We start from the raw sequence: 25,906 nt of genomic DNA, 5'->3' as shown, positions 1-25,906 counted from the left end.
TCTCGAACATTTAAATATGCAATTTTATGCTTATTTCATTACATCGCAAAGAAGCTGTGACCAAGCATGAGAAAATTTGACCGACAATTTGCATATGCAAATTTATTGCCATTTGAAAAAATAACGTGAGGTCATCCCTAGGAACATACACACCAAATTTATTTGGGATTAGACTAATACTTAAAGCTGAAATAAATTCAAAGAAATTAAGCAAAATGTGAGAAAAAATCTCTAAAAACTTTGACTATGCAAATCTAATGTTAATTTCATCAACATTACTAGCTGCATGTTGAATTTCAAAGCTTTGGCTAATTATACATGACATGAAATATAAATACAACTACTTTGTAGTATAGACTTCAGAGGAGACTTGAGTACATAACTCAAGGCTGTATACAGAATTCCTTGAAGCTATCAATAATGCATTTCCATAACATTTCAGAAAAAGCAGACTACCATTCCAGCAAAAACTGCAAAGGAAAGTCAGACATAAAAACACATAAATGCCAAATGTCATAAACAGGATTTGAGAACCACTGTGACTATACTTAAAATCAAAGCTTTTAATTCTACAATGCAAATAGATGAAATCTATTGGGTATAATGGGCCAAGGTGTATGAATGTAAAGAGAACCACAGTGGGAGCTGTCTCATACGTATGACTGCCAAACCTACATGTACCGGTACAATAGTTGTAATTTAACAAAAAGTGTTTGATTGAACATATTTCATCTGTTAATTTCATCTAATGATTTTTTTGCTTTTAGAATAAAAATACAACAATGCTTGCTTCACAGCAAATTCTGGATCAATTTATAACCTGCACTGACATTGTCATTTTTCAAATTTTCACAGTGTGCCAATAGCGTTTTTTGACACAGCTTGATAAGACGTGCTGCCAATCATCATTGATTTATACGCAATGTATTTGTCATAGTGGCAGGTAATATACTACCGTAGTCATCAAAACACAGAAACTAGATGCGTTTTTGTAAAGAATCATTAAAAGTTTACTTTTCACATTTTGTATGTACATTCTCAACATCTCAGTACTTAAAGGATCAGAAAAATACCTTCTGTATGCTACCTGCTACATACAAGTTTCTTCAGCAATGCAAGTGACTTACATGTTGTTCTGCAGGTGGCCTAGCTCCGTGGACTTACAAACTGGATTTGTGTTAACACACAATTCCTTATTATGTTCTCCATCTGATGAATTACATCACAAATGTTCAAATAACTTTTGTAAGTAATTCTTAAAGTGTACATTGATTAGGTATTGGAACTCTCGTGGCCTGTGTCTGAATGCAGAGTTTTACTGAAGAAGAACCACCTAGGGGCACACTGTTTTCCATATTTTTATAGCCATGAACATAAACTTACAACTTATAATTTTAATGAATGCCTGATGATGGTGAGACCGGCATACAAATTGCTGAATCTTCTGAACTTGCAATTTTATCAATGATCTTTATCACTGTTTGCCTTGTATTAGAGGTCAAAGGTCAAATATTGCCATCAAATACAAAGTGCTTTTAGAGAGGTGAAATAATCACTTAACTGCATTAACTTGACATTGACTTACAGCAACCATACATTTTATACTGCAACACTAATGGACGATATTTATGTTCACGTGTCATGATAATTCAGTTATATTTCCATGTAAACTTTGTAAGCCTTCACGGTGTAAAAACTGAAATGACAATTTAGCATAATTTACAGAAAATTAAATAAAACTCTTAAGTTCAGTGTGTGTTTATCACTTGAACTACCACAGCATGTAATATGTAATTAGATTATAACTCAAAGACAAGCATTAACTCTGTGGGTTTATTTTACAATTTAAGAATATTCTCAGAGTCATACAGGGCTTCATCTACCGTACTCGTCCGAGTATAAGCCCCTGCTCGTGTATAAGCCCCCCTACTGATTTTAGAGGATTTTAGAAAATGCATTACATCCGTGTATAAGCCCCTACCCTAGTGTAACTCAAATACAGAAAGGTTAGGAGAGTATATTTGGTCATTTAACTTGGTAAAATTAATTTTAGATAATAAAGAAACCATTAAAAGATGTTAAAACAATGGGAAACTGGAGTTCCCTTGACAATATCGTAAGGAAAATGACACGTTTTCCCAGTACTATCTTGATTCTTTGACCCTACTCACCCCCGTCGCCTAAATAGAATAGTCTCACTCACGTCCGCCATTGTTTATTTTCATTCACGACCACGATGTTTTCATGCTTGAAACATGCAGCTTCTTTTGTTTGAAGCAATTATCCTTTCATTTGTGAAGACTTTTCCTGGTGACTATTACAATTTTCACTGCTATGTTGTTGTTTTCACAAGATGTAGACAGTTTGATATTGGAATATTGAGTTGCCTTTCCGTGTGGGCAATGCATGCCTGTTCACAATCACATTACTGTTGATCAGCAGCATACATGACGTCTTTGTTTCAAGTTTGGGTTTTTTTTTTCCACGCTGAAATTTCACCAAAATGTTACTTCTGTATTCAGAGATTGTACAATCAATTTCTTGGATGTGTAAGTCGATTTTGAAAGCGATAGAAAGATCGAGTGGTGTTGAAAAAATCGTGCATAAAATTAGCATAAATTAAGCGTCCATGCAGATAACATGGGGTTGCTCGAGTATAAGCCCTCCCCTAGTTTTACCGCTGTTAAGTGTTGCCGAACCGGGGGCTTATACTCGGACGAGTACGGTAATAGAATTCTATATGGTTTTCTGAAAGTGACAGATGCACTTCAAGAACATATACATGTACATACAGACTTCCAAAGTTTCAAAATACCAGCACTTCAATGACTTGTTATTTGTGAAGACTCATTTTGAAGCTCGTGTAATAAATGAAAGTTCTGTCTTCTTCTTGTGAAAATCGAAGTTAATTTTCCTTATGATATTAACATATTAACAAAGGATACTGCAATACTGACTTTTAAAGTACCCGTATTGTGGTACCTTTGGCAATTTGTTTATCCAGTTGTACCAAAAATTGCAGGGAGCGACCCTGCTTGATTTTGAAAGGTAATGGTTGAAAATTTCCTCGAGGAAAGTTGAGCAAAAGTATAAATTTTTAAGTTTTGAGGCACATACATGTACTACCTTAAAGGTATACAATCACCTGTAATCTAAATATGGCCATTTTGGTGAAAGGGGAGTTCCTTAGTATTCAAAATACCCATGTGAGGGCGCTGTTTTTAAAAAGCGGCCACCCGCTTAAAATCTGTGATTGGTTAGATTTTCTCTTTCCATGGTAAGTGTGGCAAAATCGGAAAAGGTGACAGTATACCTTTAAGTTGGGACACTTTTTCTTGTACTGTAACTTATTGGCCAAAATTTTCCATCAACTTCTTCAGCGTAAAATTGTCAGAGGTGTTTCATTTGAATGAAAATAAGTTTCCAAGATATTCTTTTAACCCTGCAGGAAATTCTACTGACTGAAAATAAATAAGCACTTTTTACGCCTATTCAGGTTTACTCTATTTTTGATATATATTATTCTTGTGTCAAAAGCTTTTGAGGTTATAAAAATATTGCTGTTAAATGAAGATTGAAAATTTGAACTTTCCAGCTGTGAGCGCTATGTGTTCCATGTTTGACAACAGTCAGGTGACATCCATACTCATGAAATATCAATGCATAAATGTCATGACAGTCGTCATACAATATTTACTTACTGCTTCACTTTGCCAACACATATATCCCTTGAGATCTCTTTATTTTCGCATCATTGTTTTCTTTGCACGATATTTTATTCAGCTTTGCTGTGACCCACGCACTCTTAATGAACTCCCAGTCTTCCAAAGTACTTTTAATTTTACATGACTGATTTAACATGCAACAGATAACGGAATGGACACGCATAAAGTACATCAAATATGCATGCATACAAGGCAGGGTCATTTATCAGTAGCAGTCTTGGCCGGCATACTGCATTTCTGTGATAGTTATTATTAAGATTATTGAGTATAAAAGCCATCAATGGCACTAAAATATTAACTGCCTGCTTCATCAGAAACTTTCACAAAATAACCAAAATACATTTGGCTATCCAATGTACAACTGATACCAAGTTGATTAAACTTAAGAGGAGTTAGTATTGAGAGGATTTATTAATTTAGCATTGGGTATTTATTTATTAATTCATTTATTTATTTATTTATTTATTTAGCATTAAGGATTTATTTATTCATTTAGCATTGAGGACTTATTTATTTATTTAGCATTGAGGATTTATTTACTTTGTATTTATAAGTTTATTTAGAATTGAAGATTTATTAATTATTTATTTATTTATTTATTTATTTATTTATTTATTAGCATGAGGATTTATTTATTTATTTATCATAAGAAACCTGCCACAATACAAACTGAGGTGCCAATCAACAAATGCAGTATATATGAGTCAAATATCAAAATTTTCATAGAATTCAAGAACACAAATGACAGAGTCATCTCAACTGGAATAGCCAAATTACAGTACGTCAGAGTCATCAGCATGTTTCGTCACAAAATACAAGAAAAATGTGTGTTTGGGAAACAATGTTTATGGACAGAGAAAACTGAACTTACGCAAGACGTGCCGCTATAGCTTAAAACACAAGCATCAATTCTGAGAGGTGCAGTTAGGTACCTATCTGACCATGATCTTTGCATCAGACTTTTGCAGATTCCCAATGATGTCAAATATACACGTATATATGCATATGCAAGTACACAATTAATAAATAATTTTTTTTACAACTTTGTTACGACTGGTGTTCTGACTGATACACTCTTTAGACTACATGTTAAAGGATTGTACAAAATTGTAAGCTGTAGTAACAATTACAGACAGGTCCACATTGATATGAGAATTTCTGTACGCAGTGGCCAGTATCACATGCATGATACATTTTAGAGGCAATCCTACCATCCCAAGTATGGCTATATTGCTACATCTACATGACCTATGTCAAGCGATAGCGAGTAACTCCTAAGTCATAGCAGATGTGATATTGCACCAACACAATCATGTTGCTATATAGCAGCTGCTGTGTGCCTATATGATGTGGTATAGACATGAAACAGTATTAATTCAGCGGTCTCCTTGACACCAGAACGCGGTGGCCTTGGTAGCAATTGCTGTAATTTACACTCTGAAAGCTAGCTGTCAAGGAGAAGTGAAAAAATGCTGTGATGAATAATTCAACACACCGACCAAGAAATTATGGCATATATTACACACAGCACACAGTGACAGTTACAACTCTCATCCAGTACGTTACATGTCGCACAGTGTGACAATTAGGAGAGAGTATTTGCCATTTTCAGTAAGTTTAACAGATAAACAATATGCAGGCTCTGTCAGTAGGCCATTGTCACAGGCTAGTCTTTATCTTTTGTCAATTTTTTACATTATTGAAATATATTTGTGTCAAACATTACCTTGAAACACGTTATTCATCAAAACAGATTCTTTAGCCCTAAGCTAGCTTACAGACACTGCACAGAAATAATGATGATATCTTTTGAGTTGATGGATGCGCTGACAAAATGCATAAACTAGCTCTGTACATAGTACGGACAAAGCTAGGTTTGATTTTAATTCTCATTACCATGGCTTTACCTACATTGTATGGCTTTGTTGTTGATTTTCAGAAAGTTTTCCTCGGGCACAGAAAAGTAACACCAAAAGCAGAGCACACTTTTGGCCCAGCTATAAGGCACCAGTAATGCTCAGCTGCCGATCAATGAAGTCAAACAATATTAAAAACAGAATATAGCTGAAGTCCAGAATTACAACTCCACTGAGATTTCAATTAAGAGCGCAACTGTGATTTCTTGGCTGGTTCACACTGTAAATAACAGTGATTTACACGTGCTACAATCTAAATGAAATCAGTTATTGACATAGCAAGATAAGTTACTGGGCAAGGAAATGAGCACAGCGCGTAAATCACATACAAATTAAGTATTACTGGAATTGTTTGCTTCAACCTGGTACTTTTTACTGCTACGGATTATATCGCTATACTTGGACATACATGCGGACACAAACGCACTCAGACACGTATACACAGACAAATGTGCAAACACAGTCATACATTTATACACACACAATATATCTGTACACATTTAGGGGCCGTCGATAATAAAAGCTGACGCACGACAAACGTAATTCTTTCGTTTAGGGGGGGGAGAGGGTAAAAGCTAATTTCGTTTTGTGTGCGTCAAAATCGCATAAGAATTTTCTATTGTTTTGCGACTTTGCAGCGAGAATGCAAACTATCTTCGCATTCATCAAGAACAGAATGACTACAAAATACGGAGACAGAAAATACAATGAAAAGACATGAAGGTGAAATAAAAACTCCTATGATTTTTCAATGTGAAACATGTATGTGAAGCGTTTTCCTACGTGCGAAATACATGTGCCCTTCCGGTCTTTTTTCAAGGGCATGCAGATCGGAGAGGTGCGTGTGGGTTTGTCAGAAACGGCATGATAATACGAAATTGATTTCGCATAAGAACTTTCGTTTTGAGGAGGGAGGGAGGGGGTTTCAAGTAAAACGAAGGAATTACATTTCTTGTGCGTCAGTTTTTATTATCGACGGCCCCTTAAAAAATTTGAAAAAAAAACCTAACACATCAGGAATTCCTCACAACAACATATCGTGAGCCAGAATGTCTTTTGATTTGCATACATTCTCTCTAATCAGCTTCAAATAACTTCAACCCAATTAACAATCTTGATTGCAAAATTGCAGCATATCTATGAAAGATTTGGTGTCTTTAGGACAAACATACTGTAGGCTGTACATGTCATGGTGTATATATGTTCAACTTCTTTGTTTGCTACAAGATGTCAAATACCTGTCTTGTAAAGGCATATAGTTGAAGTATGTTTCTTTTACAGCCACCCTGAATGCGATGCAGAATACAATTTACTTGTACGATGAGGAAAAATTTGTTGTCAATGAATAATCCGTGAAGTCAGTGAATGCCACCTAGTCTCTCATATTCACATCAATACATACACGTATTTGAAATTCATTAGAAAACATTGCATGAGAATATCTACATATAACTATAAGTGGACTTTGCCTCAGAACAAATGACGATTTTTCTGAAATTTCCATTCCAGTTGCTATGCCATAGTCAAGCTGCTTGCATTTGTCTTGTCAGAATTCCCTGCTTTCTATCAGTGTACTTATTTGAACAGAAAGCTCTTTGTGAAGATTCATCTGAAAATGCTCATCCAGTTCTTTGGGACTCTACTACTCCTCATCCCTGCAAGTGCACTTCTACGAGTTTAATTCCCATCTCCGTAAGTTCAGATCGTTTTGGAATTCAATTGCAATTTGTACAGCTTTTGACGGCTCAGATTCTTCACTGGGTAAACTTCACGATCATTGATTGATGCGTCCGCTCGGAATGCCATGTAATAGTTGCCATGGCAACGTTGGAGTGAATGCTATAAAAGAGCTCTGTATGAGCTCAAAGCATGTCGGTGAATTGTGCCATCAAAATATGATGAACATGCAGACACTCGTAAAGACTGTTGCTAGATGACATGAAATTTTCTAATAATTAATGGGACGAGACTATCAGCTGCGGAAGGCATCTGAACAATACGCAGACAGAAAACAGACTGCATGGTTAAATGCATAGATTGTGTTTTATATTCTGAAATATTTCAGTAAAATACTCTGCTTGGTTTCAGCAGCTTTTCTTGAATACTAAAGTCTCCAGCCTCAAATGTCAGTCATGACGTCATTTTATCATTCCGCATTAACTTTAAGAGTTGCCAATGGTATAAAACATTTTGCTTGAATATATATATATATATATATATATATATATACTGTATGTCCAAGTCTTCAAACTGTGAGATATTTTTTATCTCTGTTTTTGTTGTGGTTCCACAGACTGCATTTCACAATACTTTCTACCTTTCTCTAAAGAACATTGTCACCATCACTGCCTACAAACCTGATAATCACAAACATTTGATGAAGAAGTCCCACAGCTCTGATAGTAAAGCATTCCCCAGTGGACTCACTCCACTTCCAATTGAAAATACAGTGGAGGGAGCATGTTTGCCGGGTGAACGAACAGCGGACAAATTGTTAAACGCAGGATGCCAATTTCTTGGCACCGACAAACTGATTAAACTGCTTCCGCACATATGACTTTGTAAATCGGCACTCCACCTTGTCACATCAAATTTTTTTCAAGTTGAAATCTGCATGCAGCCATCATCACAGTTCGAAAATCTTATGCTTGCATCGTACTTATAAAAGTTGTTACATTTTCACATGGGATACAAATACATAATTATTATCTCCTGTATTATCATAAGACAAAGGGGATGTTCTGTTACTAACTTTGCCATCACTGGAATAAAAAGTGTAATAATTTCTCCCATTGACCGAATCATTTTAAAGGTTTGTCTCTTTCATATGTAAGAGCCATAAACTGTTTTTTATTACGCATTTTCCAGCATTTTTGTGCAAATTCATAAAATGAATTCTGTTGTTTCTCACAATCATGCAAAAAATGCATATATACTGTGTTCAACTTGTAAACATGGCCAACAGATGCATAGTGTCCAATGTTGTTGTAAAAAACTGAATTTTAGTAGATAATTAAATAATTTCATAACAATAACATTGCTATGGTAAGGTTAATTAGGTGTAGAACAAGAATCATGAAAATATCATTAGTTCTAGTATTATCTTAGTATATATATATATATATATATATATATATATATATATATATATATATATATATATATATATATATATATATATATATGAAGATGTCTACAAAAGGAAAATATTCTCCTTTTGTAGACATCTTCAACCTGATGAAATCCTACTTTTAGGACGAAATGTTGTATCAAAATTACCAACAGAATAAACAGAAAATATATAACCAGATCAGTAGACGTGTGCAAATTTATTTATCCGCTATTACCAAACCACGCTATGAACAACACTGGGAGCTATCTGTACTTCTCAAGTATACTTAATACACACACACACACGCTCTCTCTCTCTCTCTCTCTCTCTCTCTCTCTCTCTCTCTCTCTCTCTCTGACACACATTTTCATACATATAATATGCTACTTAATTAGTAATTATACGCCATTTGAGGACAAAGGAGAAAGTCTGTCATACACAGCTGATAGAAAGACTCTACGTCACATGTAAGAGTTAGACCGGAGGTTACATTTTGACATTTAAAGTTTACAGAGAAGATAAAAAGACTGAGAAATGACATATATTTTACTGCAACCCCATGTGTGAGAGCAAAGAAAATGAAAAATCATACAACATAAAAAGGTTTAAAGTATCCAATTGCGCAACAATTCTTAGTGTTTTTAAATGAAAATTTGTGTCTCTGCATTAAACCAAAAATGACAGAATTACCAACACATTATTGACAACCCTTTCACAACCATGGTTTCGACCAAACTATTTGTTATCAAAGGTGACTGTGGACCTGTTTACATGAAAGTAGGGGTGTACAGGTTAATTCTTCATTGTAAGCTGAATTTGTTATTTGCTATGATCTAATGTCATGTAAATCTTCATTGGCGTTTTATCCCTTCGGGATCTTGGTCATGAAATGTGATTATCAAAGCTTTCAAAGGTTCTGCTACGAGAAAAGCTGAAAACATGATAAAAAATATAATTAAAAGTAGCATAATTGTATATTATAAATGTGCAGATATTCCAGCTAATTACTGATAAACATAGATTGAACAAGGTTGAAGGGGGCCATCAGTGGAGCTGATGTAATGCTTTGCAGTATCGTCATCAACAAAAGATTTGATTTTCTATACACAATTAGACATCATTTGTAAAAGAGATTACAAATTTGTTAACTTGACAAAATGAGAGTGGGTAGCTTAAATAAAATTTTGGATCTGTTTGTGTATGTGTGTATGTGTGTGTGTGTGTGTATGTGTGTGTATGTATAATATATATGTATGGAGGGAGAGAGAGAGAGAAAGAGAGAATATTTTCCAGCAAATGCAGTACTGTACAGTAAATTTGACACTCACAGTTTATAAATATCATTTCACATAAAAAATTCATAATTTTTCAGACTCATAACAAAGTGGAGAGTATTGATTCCTCAGAAGTATGATGTAGTATCAATAAAGGACTTGTGAGAGCTTAGTGCCAAAGCATGCATGAATGCATGTTACTCAGTCGTTAGAATATATCTCTTCTGTAGAAATCATAAATTATAAACATATTTTCAAATCCCTTATCTCTCTGTTGAAATCTGTTTGATTCAATTCTGAACAATTCTGAACAATTTGGACGTGACTGTGCTTCGGTTTTAATGAGATATTTTGCTGATGACATTTTATTGGCAATTTTGCTATTATCAAACTTGTGTCGCCAGAATCTTTTTTTATATAACAGTTTTGACTATCATCAATCAATCGGTAAGTCATTCAAGTAACATAGTTAGTTCATTTCTAGGTATAATAGAGGTTTAAAACACAAACGAGGGAGTTTCACCATCTATTTTGAAACTTCTGAAGCACAGTGCACAGATATAGTTAGCGTTTTTGATGACTTATGAAAGTTTCTTTACAATTTTTTTTTGGTGAGAATCGACTGTAGCGTCTTAGGGGCCGTCGATAATAAAAGCTGACGCACAAGAAACGTAATTCCTTCGTTTTACTTGAAACCCCCCCTCCCCCCTCAAAACGAAAGTTCTTATGCGAAATCAATTTCGTATTATGAAGCCGTTTCTGACAAACCCACGCGCACCTCTCCGATCCGCACGCCCATGAAAAACGGGAAGCGCACATTAATTAATAAACCTCCACTTTACGCGTTTCACTTTTTAAGACACAGAACATTTTAATGCATTTTGCAAGTAGGAAAATGTTTCAAGTACATGTTTCACGTTAAAAAGCATACAAGTTTTTATTTCAAATTTATGTCTTTTCGTTGTCTTTTCTGTCTCCGCATTTTGTGGTCATTCTGTTCTCGATGAACGCTAAGGTAGTATTGCGTTCTCGCTGCAAAGTTGCACTTCGAAAACAATGGACGAAAATCCTTATGCGATTTTGACGCACACAAACCGAAATGAGCTTTTACCCCTCCCCCCCCTATAAACGAAAGTATTACGTTTGATGTGCGTCAGCTTTTATTATTGACGGCCCCTTAGTCCTCTTACAAAAGAATGTTGACAACATCATATACCGGTATTTAAACACACATGAACAGTGTCATTAAATGTTACACTTTAAGCTTTCACTGAAAGTGTTTTCTCCAAACCTGTTTTCTTTTCCTGTCATTAAGACCAAAGCAAATACATAACAATCATTGGTAGTTAACTGCAACTTGGCTATTGACATTTAACATGTTCAATAACACCCAAAGTTACATGTCAATGTTATTGGACTCTGTGTCCTCTTATACTGAAACTTACTGTACGGTGAAACTCCATCGGTTACAAACATATCAGTATAGAATAATACATGCTATACGATACTGTTCTATTGGATTGCAATACCTATGAATGTCAATAAGGTCTATCTATGAACAACAACAAAAAATCTTTACTATGATTATTATTATGTAATTATTACAATAATTAATTAATAATCAATTATTACGATAACTATTGTTGTTATTGGTTGCTGTTACATGCTTGAGGATGACCTGTGAATTGTCATTTGACAGGAAACTACTTTCCTCCTAAGGCTATTTGACTCACTTGTAGACAACACTAGACTGGTAAAAAGAACTGAGGTTAAATTCAATAGAGTTGAATAATTATTGAGTCACTGTGTCCACCAACATGACTAAATTTCATAAGAAATTATTTTCCTCTGAAGGAAAAACGATTCATGGCAAAATGATGACTCAAATTTTTTTTCAAACCATAGGTTTAATTCTTTGTCCTATGTTACTGTCAGTAGCCCAATGACTTACAGGCCTGTGTCAGACATCTCATTGTCTTGCCAGGAAATTTACTTACTAGATTACAATTCCAATGCAAAACTAGAACAAACTTGATCCCTGGGGATTGAGTCCCCTACCTTTAAATATGCCATAATCACTCTGGCATTTGACAGTTGAAAAAATTAAATTCAATGAGGACAATTTTTCACTTTAACTATTGACACACGATTTCTATCACATCTGCAATTTACTATGCTTATGACAACATTTAAATTAAAGCCTGAAGTACATCATCAATACAATGTACTTTGCACATATATTTATATAACTTGTATGACAATATTTTTATAAACAGTTGCCAACTTACCGTAAACTGCGTAAACGGTACATTTGCAGTTTAAACAAATCAATGTTTTCTGTGCAGAAATCAACGCACATCAATACAGCAACCACTAACTTTCTCACAAAACATGAAAAATCAATTTCATTATCCTAATATTATTGATCTCTTTCAAAAGCATGAGGGCACATGCTGTCAACATCCAAGTAAAAGATAATGTTTACACTGGGCTCTTCCTATGATTCTTTGGTACGTCAAGTATTTTTTATTGGATGATAACTGCATTGCTTATTGGACAGCATTAAGGTAGTATGCCCCTCGAAAGTGAAAGACTGAAACTTTTGCTCAAATTTTCCTTATGGAATCTTTAAAGCGTTCTCTTTCAAAATCAAGAATAAAAGTCAGGGTTCTTCATTCAAATTTTAGTACTGGAGAAACAAATTACCCAAGATTTACTTATATTTGAAATTCAAAATGGCCGCCATCCCTGTATTAAATCTATGGAGAAAAAATAAAATTTTCGATTTTCTAAAAACTAAGCCAGTGAAAGTTTTTCTTTCTCCAAGAGCTTCAACTGAGCACCCACAAGTGGTAGATCAGAAAAGAATTGTAAAAGTTTGACAGTCCGAATATCTGTCCACAAGGTGCGATCTACCTTAACTTTGCTAGAAAGACAAATTTAAAAACTATATTCACTGTAATGAACTCTCTCCTTCCTGACAAAACACATTTTAACAAGTCTTCTAAGTTAGCAGACGTTTTAGACGTTAGACCAAAGGGAAGTGCATTTTCCAGACTCCTATGGTATGTAAGCGCAAGCAAATTTTGTTTATCTTTCTTTATGTAGCGATGAGGCAATAACAGAGTTTCAGAATGTGACAACAGGATTAAAGATGAAACCTTCACGTAAACATCCTGACTGTATGCCGTCACCATTACGGATTTTGTCTTCATCAGCCAGAGTTTTCTATACTTCAAATTACAATATCTCTCCTGTGACCTACGGCTGTTAACATTTTTAAAAATCCTGTTCAAATTTGAAAGTGTAAATCGTCACAGGATGTATTGATAATTGATATGGAATATATGTGACCCTGAATACTAAGCATCACCACGACACTTACAGTGTTTTCAGGAAACAATCAATATTATTTTCAAATTGAAGTCAAGAAAGTATTCTCAACAGTGAAAGCAAAGGTCAAGCTAGGGACACTCAGCACTGTCCGTGGGTTCAGAACTGATTTATCTGAACATTCTATTTTGGCTGGACATGTACCTCAAAATGCGGTGATTTTTTGAAAAACATTTTATGTTTGGTACAAGATATCTAGAAATCCAAAAATTGAAAGAGAAATTGTTTGAAAAAAACAACCATGATGGATTAATGTTGAATTCTTTGGCCATAAATATATATACTAAAATATGAACTATGAAACATAAAACATAAAATATGTACTATGAAAACTGAAGAGTGAGAATAGTTTTGAAATACGGGGTCACATAACACTGATAGTGAACATTTTGAGGATTTTTGCAGAAGACAGGGGCATCAGAAAACCTTAAAGGGATGCAGTTAACGGAACTGCGCGTGTGCGACTTTCTTGTTTATAAACCGTATTTCATGCATGATATCTAGATGCGTCGAGTCAACATAGCTGCAACATTTAAATTTTACGATATTCATTGTTAACAAACATGTTTTAACTTTCATCAATCGCCAACATACCAAAAATGCAGTGCTTACATCAGTCGTAGGGGTTCCTGGCAACCTTTGAGCAAAGTTCCGATGACTGCCTCCCTTTAAACAGAAATTTTTATTCAAAGTCATACAGTTGACACAACAAGGCAACTTTGGGATAAAAAAAGAGACATGACTTGTCACAACACAAGGGGATTTTTAGGGTATAAAGGCCATCCCTATGTTTTCCAGCAACTTATTCATATGTTAATAACCATACAAAAGAATAGGTTTCTACAACAAAATTCTGCATTGTTATGTAAATTACCATCCCTCTGATTTGCAAGCTGCAGAACACACTGTATGCATGGATCACCTTCATATGTCATTTTGCAATGCCTGAATACAATGTGTTGGGCATTCTTCCTGTCTTCCTTTTTGCAAAATAACATTCTCAAGGTGTCATACTGCAAATTGCCAAAGGGCATACAATAGCATATGGGATAATCTATCCACAGTTACAAAGATGCTGCATATAAAAGTAGAATTTTTTGAATAGATTCTCAAATTTGTATGTTTAATGACACGTTCCTTGTACATGAAATAAAAATTTTCTATCTGGAATATTATGTGTCAATATAATATATAATACTGTATATCTAATATATTGCCAAGGTAATACTGAAATATTATCATTAGCATAGCTTAGTTACACAGACTGGTACTATTAATAATTTTAGCATCAAGAAAATTATCAACACATGCAAAAGCCGTCTCACTGCATGAACAACGACAGCAAATTAATACTGAATTGCATGACTGAGCCCATGAATATGTGACAAGAAAATAATTTGACCTGAAAAGGGACAACAAAAATATTGATATGATTCATCTATAAGTCAAGGCTGTGATGTGTGGGGCCTTTGTAGTAATATTATTTCTTTCCAGGGCATGTAATCTGTTGGGGTTCACACTATTGACTACAATGTATAGGGTCGCTCTTGTAACACTGGCGAGAATTTATTTTCTTGCATTGCCAATGAATAGAACTGACCTAAATAAATCTGCTGTACAGTTCTTTCATAAAGTCACTGACATGTGGGCCATCTTAAAATTTATATCAAGTTTTCCTGCCAGCAAACTCTAATTTTCCTATGTATACATGATGGCCAACTATCATTGCAAAGAACAGAACCAGTGGAACGATAAGGTGGTGAAGAAGATAATAAAAAGTACTGGAAAAAAAATTAAATGATACTAGAATTCTGTATTCTTCAGATAACATCTTTACAAAGAATTCAAAATAACATCTGTTGTGCATCAAATGCGTCCATACCCAGCGTTTCTTGCAATGAGGCTTTTTGAGTCTCTCTAATGAATTTTGCACAATCAACATTTTTTGGGTTTTTTTTATTATTTTACTGTAAATTACATCACTTCATGGACTCCAAAAAAAATTTCAGTATCCATGCAATGGAATCATTTGCAAAATTCTTCCAAACATTGAGAAAATGAAATGAAAGAACCATATAACGACAGAGCGATTAAGAGTGGTGTCAGCCATTATACAGATGTCAGTTAGAACAAACAAGATTAGTTCCCTGATAGTAAATACTCATAATAAATAAATGGAATGATGTCTAAGCAATAATCCCCACCACAGACAGGTACACATAAGATTTGGGTACAGTGCGAGACATATATTATGAGCCGCTAAGCAATGCTATATGGAGTGAATTCTACCCAAATTGAGTGTATTAAAATGTGTGCGAAGGGGTTTATTGCCATTGTATTATATCAACATTTGTGTTTTTTAAGTTACAAAGCAATTGTTTCCTCCATAGTTTTAGCATATATATAAAACAAGAGAGCAGAATCAAATAGAAAGCGATTGTCATCAAACAGAAATTCAGCACCCAAGACCGAGCACGTGTTGACGTGAGGATACGTGGCTATGGCAATGGAAGCGACGCAGACAACACAAAGTGAGGCCGCTGATTTGGCAAAGCATGAGCAAAATACTCTAATAAGGCAATTCTAAAAGAAATATCCTAAACGTCGACAGTACTCTTGTAATGATCACTATGTATTTAATAATTTAATTACTTTTAATGTCAATTTTTCCTGCTAGCTAAACACTCTTGGTCTCTGCACTAAGCTTCTAATGCTGGTAAAGAGGTCTGCTCTCGTCCAATGTAAACAACGCATTGGCATGACTGACATGCTGATACATTTGTATAATATAATTTTGGTTTTGCACTACAGTGATGATAGGGGTGGTATAGGTGTCTTGATACTAGCATGCATCAGAGCATAATAAAACCCTAAATACATCATTCCAGTTTTTCTGTTTTCAAGGTAAAAGTGATGACTCATGATATTGTACAATTTTATCCTGTGTCAAAAATTTTTGGCCATTTCAAAACCTCTGAGACCAGGGCTGTAATCTGTTTACCTACTGTGTCAATAAGGCCAAAGTAATTAAATTCTTTGTTTTGCGTCCACTCAAAATGGGAAAAGATACGCGTCTTAGCGGCTGAAAAACACACACGAGAAAATTAACATAATGTAATTTGATTGCAGCACATAAAAAATTGTAACAACATTTTTAGTTCAGAAAAGCGAAGCGGTTTTGTCCTAAAATTTCCTATTCAAATACACTGTGTGTGTTTTTCATGAAAACCTTAGGGACCGTCTCAGATTGTCGCAGAAGTTCAAGAAACGAAATTTCTTCGTTTAGATCAAAACCCCCTCCCACCTCCCCCTAAACGAAACTTCAAAAGTGCGAAATGTTCATGTCTGCCTAAGAGTACAATGTTGCATTTTGCTATAGCTACTAAAGACGTATTCCCCTTGCCACATTACAATTAAAGTAAACGATCAGATTTGAGTACTAACAGGGCATTTTACCGCATAAAAGTTTCATTTTATTTTACTTTCCCTTTTTGCATCTCTTGTGCTGTTCTTTGTCTTTGTGAACACGCAATTTGTACTTGGTAGGGGCGGTAAATAAGCGAAAAACTTTGACAAGGGGGCCCAGGCATGTTCAATCATATTAAAACGACTATGACCAGGTGCATAACAAGTGAGAATAATGACATCTAGTGGTTAGAGCAGACGCTTATAAATAGCACATTTTTTTAAAAATGATACTTTTTGTCTTTGTATAATTTGATGAATGAAATGTTTAGGATACAATGTTCCTATCGGTAAATTGTGTTTGGGGCTCAAACGAGATGGAAACAGTTACAAATTTGTTGGCACAAGTGTGCAGTTTTTCTTTAATTTAAAATAAACACACGAAAACTTGTGATCACAAAATAAAAGTGCGAAAGTGAAGTTCACTAATTGAATGGAGGTCAAACCCCCTCCCCCCCTAAACGAATAAATTTCGCTTTTTGAACTTCTGCGACAATCTGAGACGGTCCCTAAGCGGGTGGGGACGCAAAACAAAGAATTTAATTACTTTGGCCTAATTGAAATAAACTTTATATCATGACAAACATTTGTATGTGGTTTTAAATGTTTGCATGATTCACCGATAATACTTGTATGGTAACATTTACCAGAATTTCAAAGTCACATTAGCAGACATTACAAACTGACAGCAGAAATGTCACCCATACCAGTTTTAAACTGTACGTTTAGCTATGAAGATGCAGTATACATGGCGGCAAGCTATTGAATCCATTTGACAAAGGTTCAGGAAACTGACCCAACATGTTTCATCCTATTCGATTAACTATTTATTATCTGCTTCTGCTAACCAATTTGATCTAGTTTACTGAAAGGAAGTCTGAGAATTTCCAGTCTGGCTGTGAATTCTACACAAGTGTTTCTGAGGCAGCAATTGTTGAACCTGGCTCTGGCCATATCCACTTGTTATCCATAGCTCAGTACATAAATCTGTCACATATTTTCAAACTACAGCATCAAGTCGGTTAGAAAAAGAAGATGAGTCATTTATATTTAGATGTAAGGTATTATTCAATTCAGCGTATTTTTCAGTTGAATCAGTGACTCCGATCACTGTCACAGTACACTGTCAATTCGTGTGAGCGGTTCCTCTACTGTATGACTCTGCGGAAAATAGCCAGACACTGCAATAATATGTATTTACAGCTACCTCAGTACACTCTTTACCTATGATGTTTCAATGTGACTGGACAAATATTATGCAAATCATCAATACGCATGTAAGACCAAAATTGTACATATCACGATGAGCAGGTCTTCTAGTTCTGAAGCAACAATCATGAACAAGAATAGATATCTCAACCACTCATGATGTTTATCATTTCACCCAACTCTTGTATCTTATAGTTTTTCTTTTAACCTTGTATGTGACATTTTGTCATAAATTGCTCTTTGCTATTCTTGCTGTTTTAGTATATTTTATGTTCAGCTTTTTGGCTTGTTTTAAGTTTTCTCTGTATATTTTTGCTAATGTATTGTGTTCCGTATAAAATTCAGACTTGTTATTGGGCTTCGCTTGTTGGATGCAGTATGAATAAAATAACAAATAAATAAATAAAATGTGGACACTGGTTTGAGAGTTATAGTGGTGCAGTGAAGAGAGTATCGGGCCTATTATTGGAAGATGGTGACTCAAACCCCAGGTATGGCCGGAGTACCTAACTCACTATCGGACGATGGTAAGCTCAAGACTCAAGCACGTTGCTGTGTCCTGAGCAATACACTTTATTCCTTATTTCTTCATTGGGTAATGGGTAGAGGGTACCTCAACACTGCATCCTGTACAATGGGATATTGCCTGTTGGATCATCAAATCAATAAAATAAACTACAAAGGAAAAGAAAATAAGTTACTTGAAGTGAAATTATGGCAAAACATCTTTTGTAGGACTTATAAATTAATCTTCTGTACAACTGCAATAATTGTACACTTCAAATCCATAAAAAATTTACGCAAATCTGTACTCAAAGAACAGCACCAAACTTTAAAAACGGTTATTTTTTCACAGCAGTGAAACCAAGAAGGGCAAATAAAATAATTTTCCCATGCAGCTAGGAACTGAATTGTCTTTGCAAGATGCTGCCAGACTGCACCATATCACAAACATTTTAATGGTTTCCCATTTGTTTCCTAACAGTTGAACCAATCCCAGGACAATTTAGGGACTCACTGAATTTTGCCTGAACAGTAACAGCAGACTGAATTAAAAAAACAATTACAAGTAAATTGCAGTGGCAAATCACAGACGCCTATAAACAGCCACTTCAGCAGGAACAGTGCTGTAACAATATCGGTATAGTGCAGACATATGTTTTAATACGGGATATTACATGTCATCATTTTGTAAAGGTATTAGATAATATATTGCCTCAAGTTTCAATCCTTTTGTACCAGCCTGGTACAGATGGTGAGCTTATAAATTTTTGATGTATAAAATCTCAGTGTGGGGGTAAATTTGTCACTGCATCATTATGTATACTGTGTGAATTTACTCTTTTTCCCCGTACAATAATAATAATAATAATAATATTCATTGCTTGCTTGTAAATATAGGATTTACATCACATTTATGGCAATAAAAGTGTAATACAAAAATAAGTTCAAATTTTTCTTCAATAAAGATAAATTAATACAGTATAATAATAGTAATACAGTATAATAATAATCACTATATGAGCTCTCAGTGAGCTCTCAGTACAGCCTCTTTTGCCATAATACCATGGCTTCAGTGGTTCTTGTGAACAGAAACTCTGGGTAAAGGCAAGTCCATGGGGGGGGAAACAAGTCAACGCATGATACGTTCAAAACAAAATACACCAAGGTCTCCCTGCAGCACACATCACAGTTATATTGCAATCATAATATCATCTTTAATGTTGCATGATTCATTCTGTGGTGAGATTTGCATGGACATGAAATAAAAGTTAATAATTGAAGCTACATTTCCTGCGAGCAAAGAGTCTCAAGTAATTTGGAAACTTCACCATTAGACTCAGAGCAAGCAAACTTGCTATTTTTCTCGATAAAAAATAAGCGTTCAAATACAAACGCGTTTATTACAGTCACGCTTTCTTGCCTGCATCAAAGTTGAACATCCCAACGATAAAATTATCCACACACCATACACAAATTAAAACGGGTTCACGGAAAGTTTTTACTTTTAGAGACGGCAGAAGCAGATAACAATTCGATAAAATGTATATATTCCCTGATAGAGCAACGCTGACAAGCAAGTTAAGTTTTATTTACAATAGTTGCACGGTTACTCATACTGAAGGTTACATATGTATAGGTGGCCGAGGGATTACTCGTACGTCGCGCTATTTTCTCGTTCCGAAACGCTACTCACGAGTGAATCACCAGCTATAGCCGGGACGGGACGAGACTGGGTTGACTCCAAATACTCATTTGAGTCTTGACGGCGATGAACATGGCACACAGGGCATTTTCATTGATGGAGAGAAAGAACGTGAATATACGATTCCGTGCTTTACCACTTACAAACACTACAGCATGTGTTTACGTTACCAGCGATAAATGACTGTAGTTATTTTAAAAAGTGAATAAAATGTGTGGGAGAAGTTAAATGTAACGAACCTGGGGCCTGAGAGCGAGAGTAGAGCATCGAGTGAACGACAATAATGCCCCACGTCAGCCACCATCCAATAGTTGGGTAAAATATTTTTACCATGTCCGTGCGCTTGTGTGTACTTGGAGTACGTGCTTCCTTGAAAGACTACGTTCCGTTCTGTGAAACATCAACAAGGTTGTATGTCTCTTGTGAAGAATAACGTGAAATTTAGCTCAGCTTCTCAGGAGTTAGAAAATTGAGCGCGAATGACGTCACGTAGCTGGGGCAATCTATTTTTTCAATAGGGGTAATTTGCGAAGCGGGTTCACAGCAACATCATCACCCTTGGCCTTAGGACTTTTGTGTCGGAGATAAGTATACTACAAATAAACACACATGTATTTGTAAATACGGCCTATATTTTTATAGTTGAATTGACGTTTACAAACCACGCACAATCAAAACTGCTAATCTATCTTTGAAATGTGCATGTTGCAGTCACCCTAAATACAACTGGCATGCGTGTACGTTACGTCGCCCCCATTCGGATTTGTGGGAAAACGTAAGAACTTGGGAAAGGCGAAGGCCTCGGTAATCAGATGTGATTCTGCATGGGTCTTGTGTTTCCGTGGCAGATAAATATTGGATATTTCAATGGCTATCTTTTCATTGCTTGCTTCGTACATTGTTTCCTTTTTCATGTAAAAAAGATGCCTTCGGTTTTAGTTTCTCGGGGTATTACATGTAATAATTTTTCATCGCAAGTATTCATAAACAACGGTGATACTTTGCGTGCTATAGGCCTACAATACAATGGAAAGTCTACGCAGTTTCACAAAATATCTAAAATTACGAACATCTTTGCATGAAATGTAGCCACATTAGCAAACTGCAAATCTAATGGACGTGACATAAATAACGATTCTACAATTCTACGGGAACACGGGTAATATGAAACAGAGTAGTCGTGCGTTCGTTGAATTGAGAAAACCCCTCAGACGAAGACAAACAAACAATATTATTCATATGTTTTGAGCGACTGCTCATGTTAAAAACTGATTCATTTTACTCCAGATTATTTAAATATACATACGTGAAACAAATGTCACATTATGTAAAATCATCATTCACCTTAATGTTCGAGATTGTTGTGTTACGTGTAATGTAATGCGCGCTCGATTGTACTTTTTCCCTGCTACTAGTGTGATGGATCGAAAACATGTCATGGTGCACACAACATCAGCCGTCATCCCATATTATAGTTGAAATCACTTTTTCTAAAGACGGATGCGTTTTACGCATAACTGAGTAACGGGAATACTGTAAAATCTTTTGGGGTTTTTTTTGCGATGAAAGTTGCTGTTTTTTAAAACACGACAACGACATGCACAACTTAGTTTGTAAATCTGGACGAGAGTCGAAGGGTTCGTTCTGTCGGGGGGATGTCGTTCAGGCGCCGTGAGAAATTGGCTTGCACCCCTCTGATCACTGACAACTACGACTGTAGGATCCAGGATTATTCGAGCCAATATGGCAGCGCCCGCTAGGAAGAAATCTTTCGTCTTGTTTCGTTTATAGCGAAGTAAAACAGTAAACTGACACCAGTGCATCCGTGGCGCAGTCCTGATTAATGTTATTCGTATTAAGGGACTGGTCAGTTTCTTCAGCCTGGGGGGGGCCGGTGGATTCATGGGGGGGGGTCACCCTGTTTTTGACTTTGGTGATAGGGGGGGTCACCATGTTTTTGAAATGCCCAATAGGGGGGGTCAGTCTGTTTTTGAATTTTGACACAGGCTCATCATTGCCTAAAATGCTAGTGTCAGCCACGAATTTCATCATTCATTTGTATTTTTCGGCGCGCCCTTCGGGCGCGTAACTTTAATAATCAGTCATATTTTTCAGCACGCCCAACTTTAACATATCAAGCATACATACATCAGAGATAGCTGTATGCTCAATATTTTTCAGCGTGCTCTTCAAGCTCATTACTTTAATATATCAGACATTTTTCAGCATGCCCTTCAGGTGCATGACTTTAATATACAAGGCATATATCAGAGATATCAGGATGTTTCATATTTTTTGGCGCGCCCTTCGGGTGCCATACTTTAATAAATCAGAGATATCTTGATGTTTGCCAAGTGAAAGTGTACCATTATGAAATCTGCAGTTCATATGAAAAGGATGACAAATTCCTGATACTTTTCTGTTCTCTCTATGAGAATTCAGTATGAGAAAGCAACATGCACAAATATTTCACAATATATATTTGATACAGTGACTTATTTTAGAGATAGAAAAATGACAAGATATCTTTCCTTCTCATTGATGCAATTATTTTCCTTTGTTTCACAGGTTTTCTATAGAAAGATGCTTTATTATGAACAAAATAACAGTTAGAAAAGGCAGTTTTTGTCATTATTAGCTGTGCTTTTATGGTTTAAATGTTACAAGGAAAGGTCCTCTCAGACACTGTACACATCAGATTTGGCTAAAAAAGCTCTCTATGGCTCCTCAGGAGATTTAATTGGATGGTTGGCAAGTCCTAACACCCATCAAAGTTTTTGATTCACTGCTTTTTCCTCTTTGATATTAATGATTGACATCCATTTCTGTACAACAGTTCAGGACATCTGGTTAAGCATAGAAAGTGTGAAATACATTCACAGCTCATTCAAAATACAGCTCATTCAAAATGTACTGTATTCAAACTTTAGGATTGACACTTTGAAATTCCTATCTTACAACTGACATGTCAACAATTTCATTAAAACATAGAATGACTATTTAAAATATAAATATATGTAAAATGTAAAATATATATATACGTATATATATATATATATATATATATATATATATATATATATATATATATATATATATACTGAGAATCTAGGAACTTGTAGTTGTCACTCTACAGGCTGTTTCATGCGCTAAGCAATCATCAGGATATATATATATATATATATATATATATATATATATATATATATATATATATATATATATATATATATATATATGTAAAATTTATGTCCACCTTTTGTTTTACGTATGTCGCGCCCCCAGGGGGGGGTCACCCTGTTTTCGAAATTTGGAATAGGGGGGGGTCACCCTGTTTTCAAAATTTGGAATAGGGGGGGTCAGCCACTTTTTGACATCGGCAAAAAATAATCCACCGGGCCCCCCCCCAGGCCGAAGAAACTGACCAGTCCCTAAATCGCGAATGACGATTTGCTCTGAGGATGTGTGTATACCATATAATGTGAAAGCCATATGAATAAAATGTAACACGTTACTCGGATCATGGTCTACTATATGTTGCGTAGATCCAATTTTATGATATTAAGTTAGTAGTCAGAACAAATCCGTGGTACTTTGCAGCCAATAATTATTTCAATTTATTCATTCAAACAGAAAATAGGCTACTAATCAATTTTTAAACGTTTTCGTCAGCTTGATGAAGCGTTTTTTGGTCCTCTTCGAAGTGAACGGGTTTTCAACGCCACCAAAATCTTGAAAAGTCGGTAAAAATGTATTAGGCCTACAGAACCGTGGTGCAGTCCCGTCCTATTATTGTCATAACATAGCGGTATGTGTAAAAATTGATTTTGTTATCAATAAATTTATAATTATGAACACTATGAACATCGTTGATAAAAAATATAGTATTTCTGTCATTATTGTACACTTACATAAGAACCCAACTGCAACTGTAATCCTGACTGGTGTTCTGAATTCATGCGGTTGCGACAAAGACCCTCGGAAATGGGGTCTAAGCTTACAGTTGTAGCGTTGCATAGTAACGCGTGGTCACAGTATTGCCTTCGCAGATATATGTGGACTGTTTTCTTTGAATTAATATGCATACACTGTGAGGGGATAGCTATAACTGGTACACACTGACAATGTTTTTGATCACAACTAACCAATTAATAAACGGATTTATGTATGTATTGCCCGCCAGCCCCTGTCGTAGCATTGAGGCACATTGGTCGTGGACTACATTTCATAGGAATGGGCGTACTTATTCGGAAGCCAAATGCTTTGCTTCTTTGCAATGCCTTGTAAACAGCATTAAAATGAAGCTGCAATTCACTATAAATCATGGATTGTATTTTAAACCGTATGATAATCCCGCAACTATGAAGGAAACAGTGACAAAGGGAGCCGTCATTATTACGGCCTGCGGGTGGAGGACTTGAGAGGTAGGGTTCAGAAAAAAAATAGAGGGGTACTAAAACGGAAACTCGGAGGGGCGCAAACGTGTAAACATTTTGGAACATAAATAACCTAAGAATTAGTAACAACATGTATTATATCTTGTGCGATAAATAAAACGTACAAATAATTTAGATATATACTTTGATTTACATGATATAACTAACATACTGAAATTTAATTATTTGCTTGACAAATATCTGAATCACGCTCAGGAATACTCTCTTTGACTGAACTTTGGAGAAATGACTGGAATTTATTTTACCTCCGTCAACAAAAAGATATTGCAATATGAATTCAAGAGGATCAGAGTGGTGGCAGTTTATTTTGTAAAGTTGGTCTTCGCTAACTGGAGAGTGAACAGGCACGTTAACTTGTTTTTTAGTTCTGTATTTTAACAGAATCCGTGGAAGCTAAAGCAGCGCAGCACTCTCATCAGTTAGCTGCATAAGAATAAAAGCAGGTCGTTGCATCAGTTTGACATTTTCCATTTTCAAGCTTCTCATTTATTTTTAAAGTGCCTCGCGGGGGCCACGACGCCCTCAAGTGGCCGGAGTCTGGAACTCACCATCCTCTGACATAGTCCGTTGTTCTTTACCGGATCTCAAACTCACGATGCCTTAAATGTCTTTCGATGAGTTTTATTTTTTATTGAGCGTGCGAAACAACTACAGATTCATGTTTCACAGCCGATAAATCATGTTTAACGATTTAGCATGTGACTTAATCACACCCTTTTACGATTATTTCATTGTTAAACAAGTATGTATATTACAGAGTTGATTGTGCCTACAAGCCAAATACTTGACATTTCACTGCAGGGAAGCGAGGATAAACAAACAAACAAACAAACAAACAAACAAACAAAAACAAATAAATAAGTAAAAGAGAAAATAATAAAGTTAATAAGAATTGAAAAAATTGGCCGGACAGCACACGTAACATGACGTCTTGAATATGTTACATGTGTTGTTTAGTCAACTATTTCAAGTATTCAATTTTATGTTTTCTCTTATACTTATTTTTATTTATTTACATTTTTATTTTTTTAATATTTGTATTTATTTATTTTATGTATATGCAGTAAACGTTACAGAGTCTGTCCATTATAAAGGGCATTACTGCAACAATTTTTGTATGCAACATGGAGTTGTCATCTCTTTTCTAGC

At 35.4% G+C, this 25,906-nt stretch overlaps 1 protein-coding gene across 1 annotated transcript in view; it reads right to left on the bottom strand.

Annotated features, from left to right (window-relative positions):
• The window catches only part of LOC139121228 (uncharacterized), a 109,785-nt gene extending 89,004 nt beyond the window's left edge, over positions 1 to 20,781 (bottom strand). The window contains exon 1 of the mRNA XM_070685933.1: positions 20,540 to 20,781. Coding sequence (XP_070542034.1) covers positions 20,540 to 20,633 — 94 coding nt within the window. The 5' untranslated portion in view covers positions 20,634 to 20,781. The remainder of the gene's footprint in view (positions 1 to 20,539) is intronic.
• Positions 20,782 to 25,906: the final 5,125 nt, after the last annotated feature.

Source organism: Ptychodera flava, chromosome 21, assembly GCF_041260155.1.
Source record: "Ptychodera flava strain L36383 chromosome 21, AS_Pfla_20210202, whole genome shotgun sequence".
NCBI classification, from domain to species: Eukaryota; Metazoa; Hemichordata; class Enteropneusta; family Ptychoderidae; genus Ptychodera; species Ptychodera flava.
The sequence above is the reverse complement of the archived record's forward strand: the minus strand, read 5'-3'. Positions and strand labels throughout refer to the sequence as shown.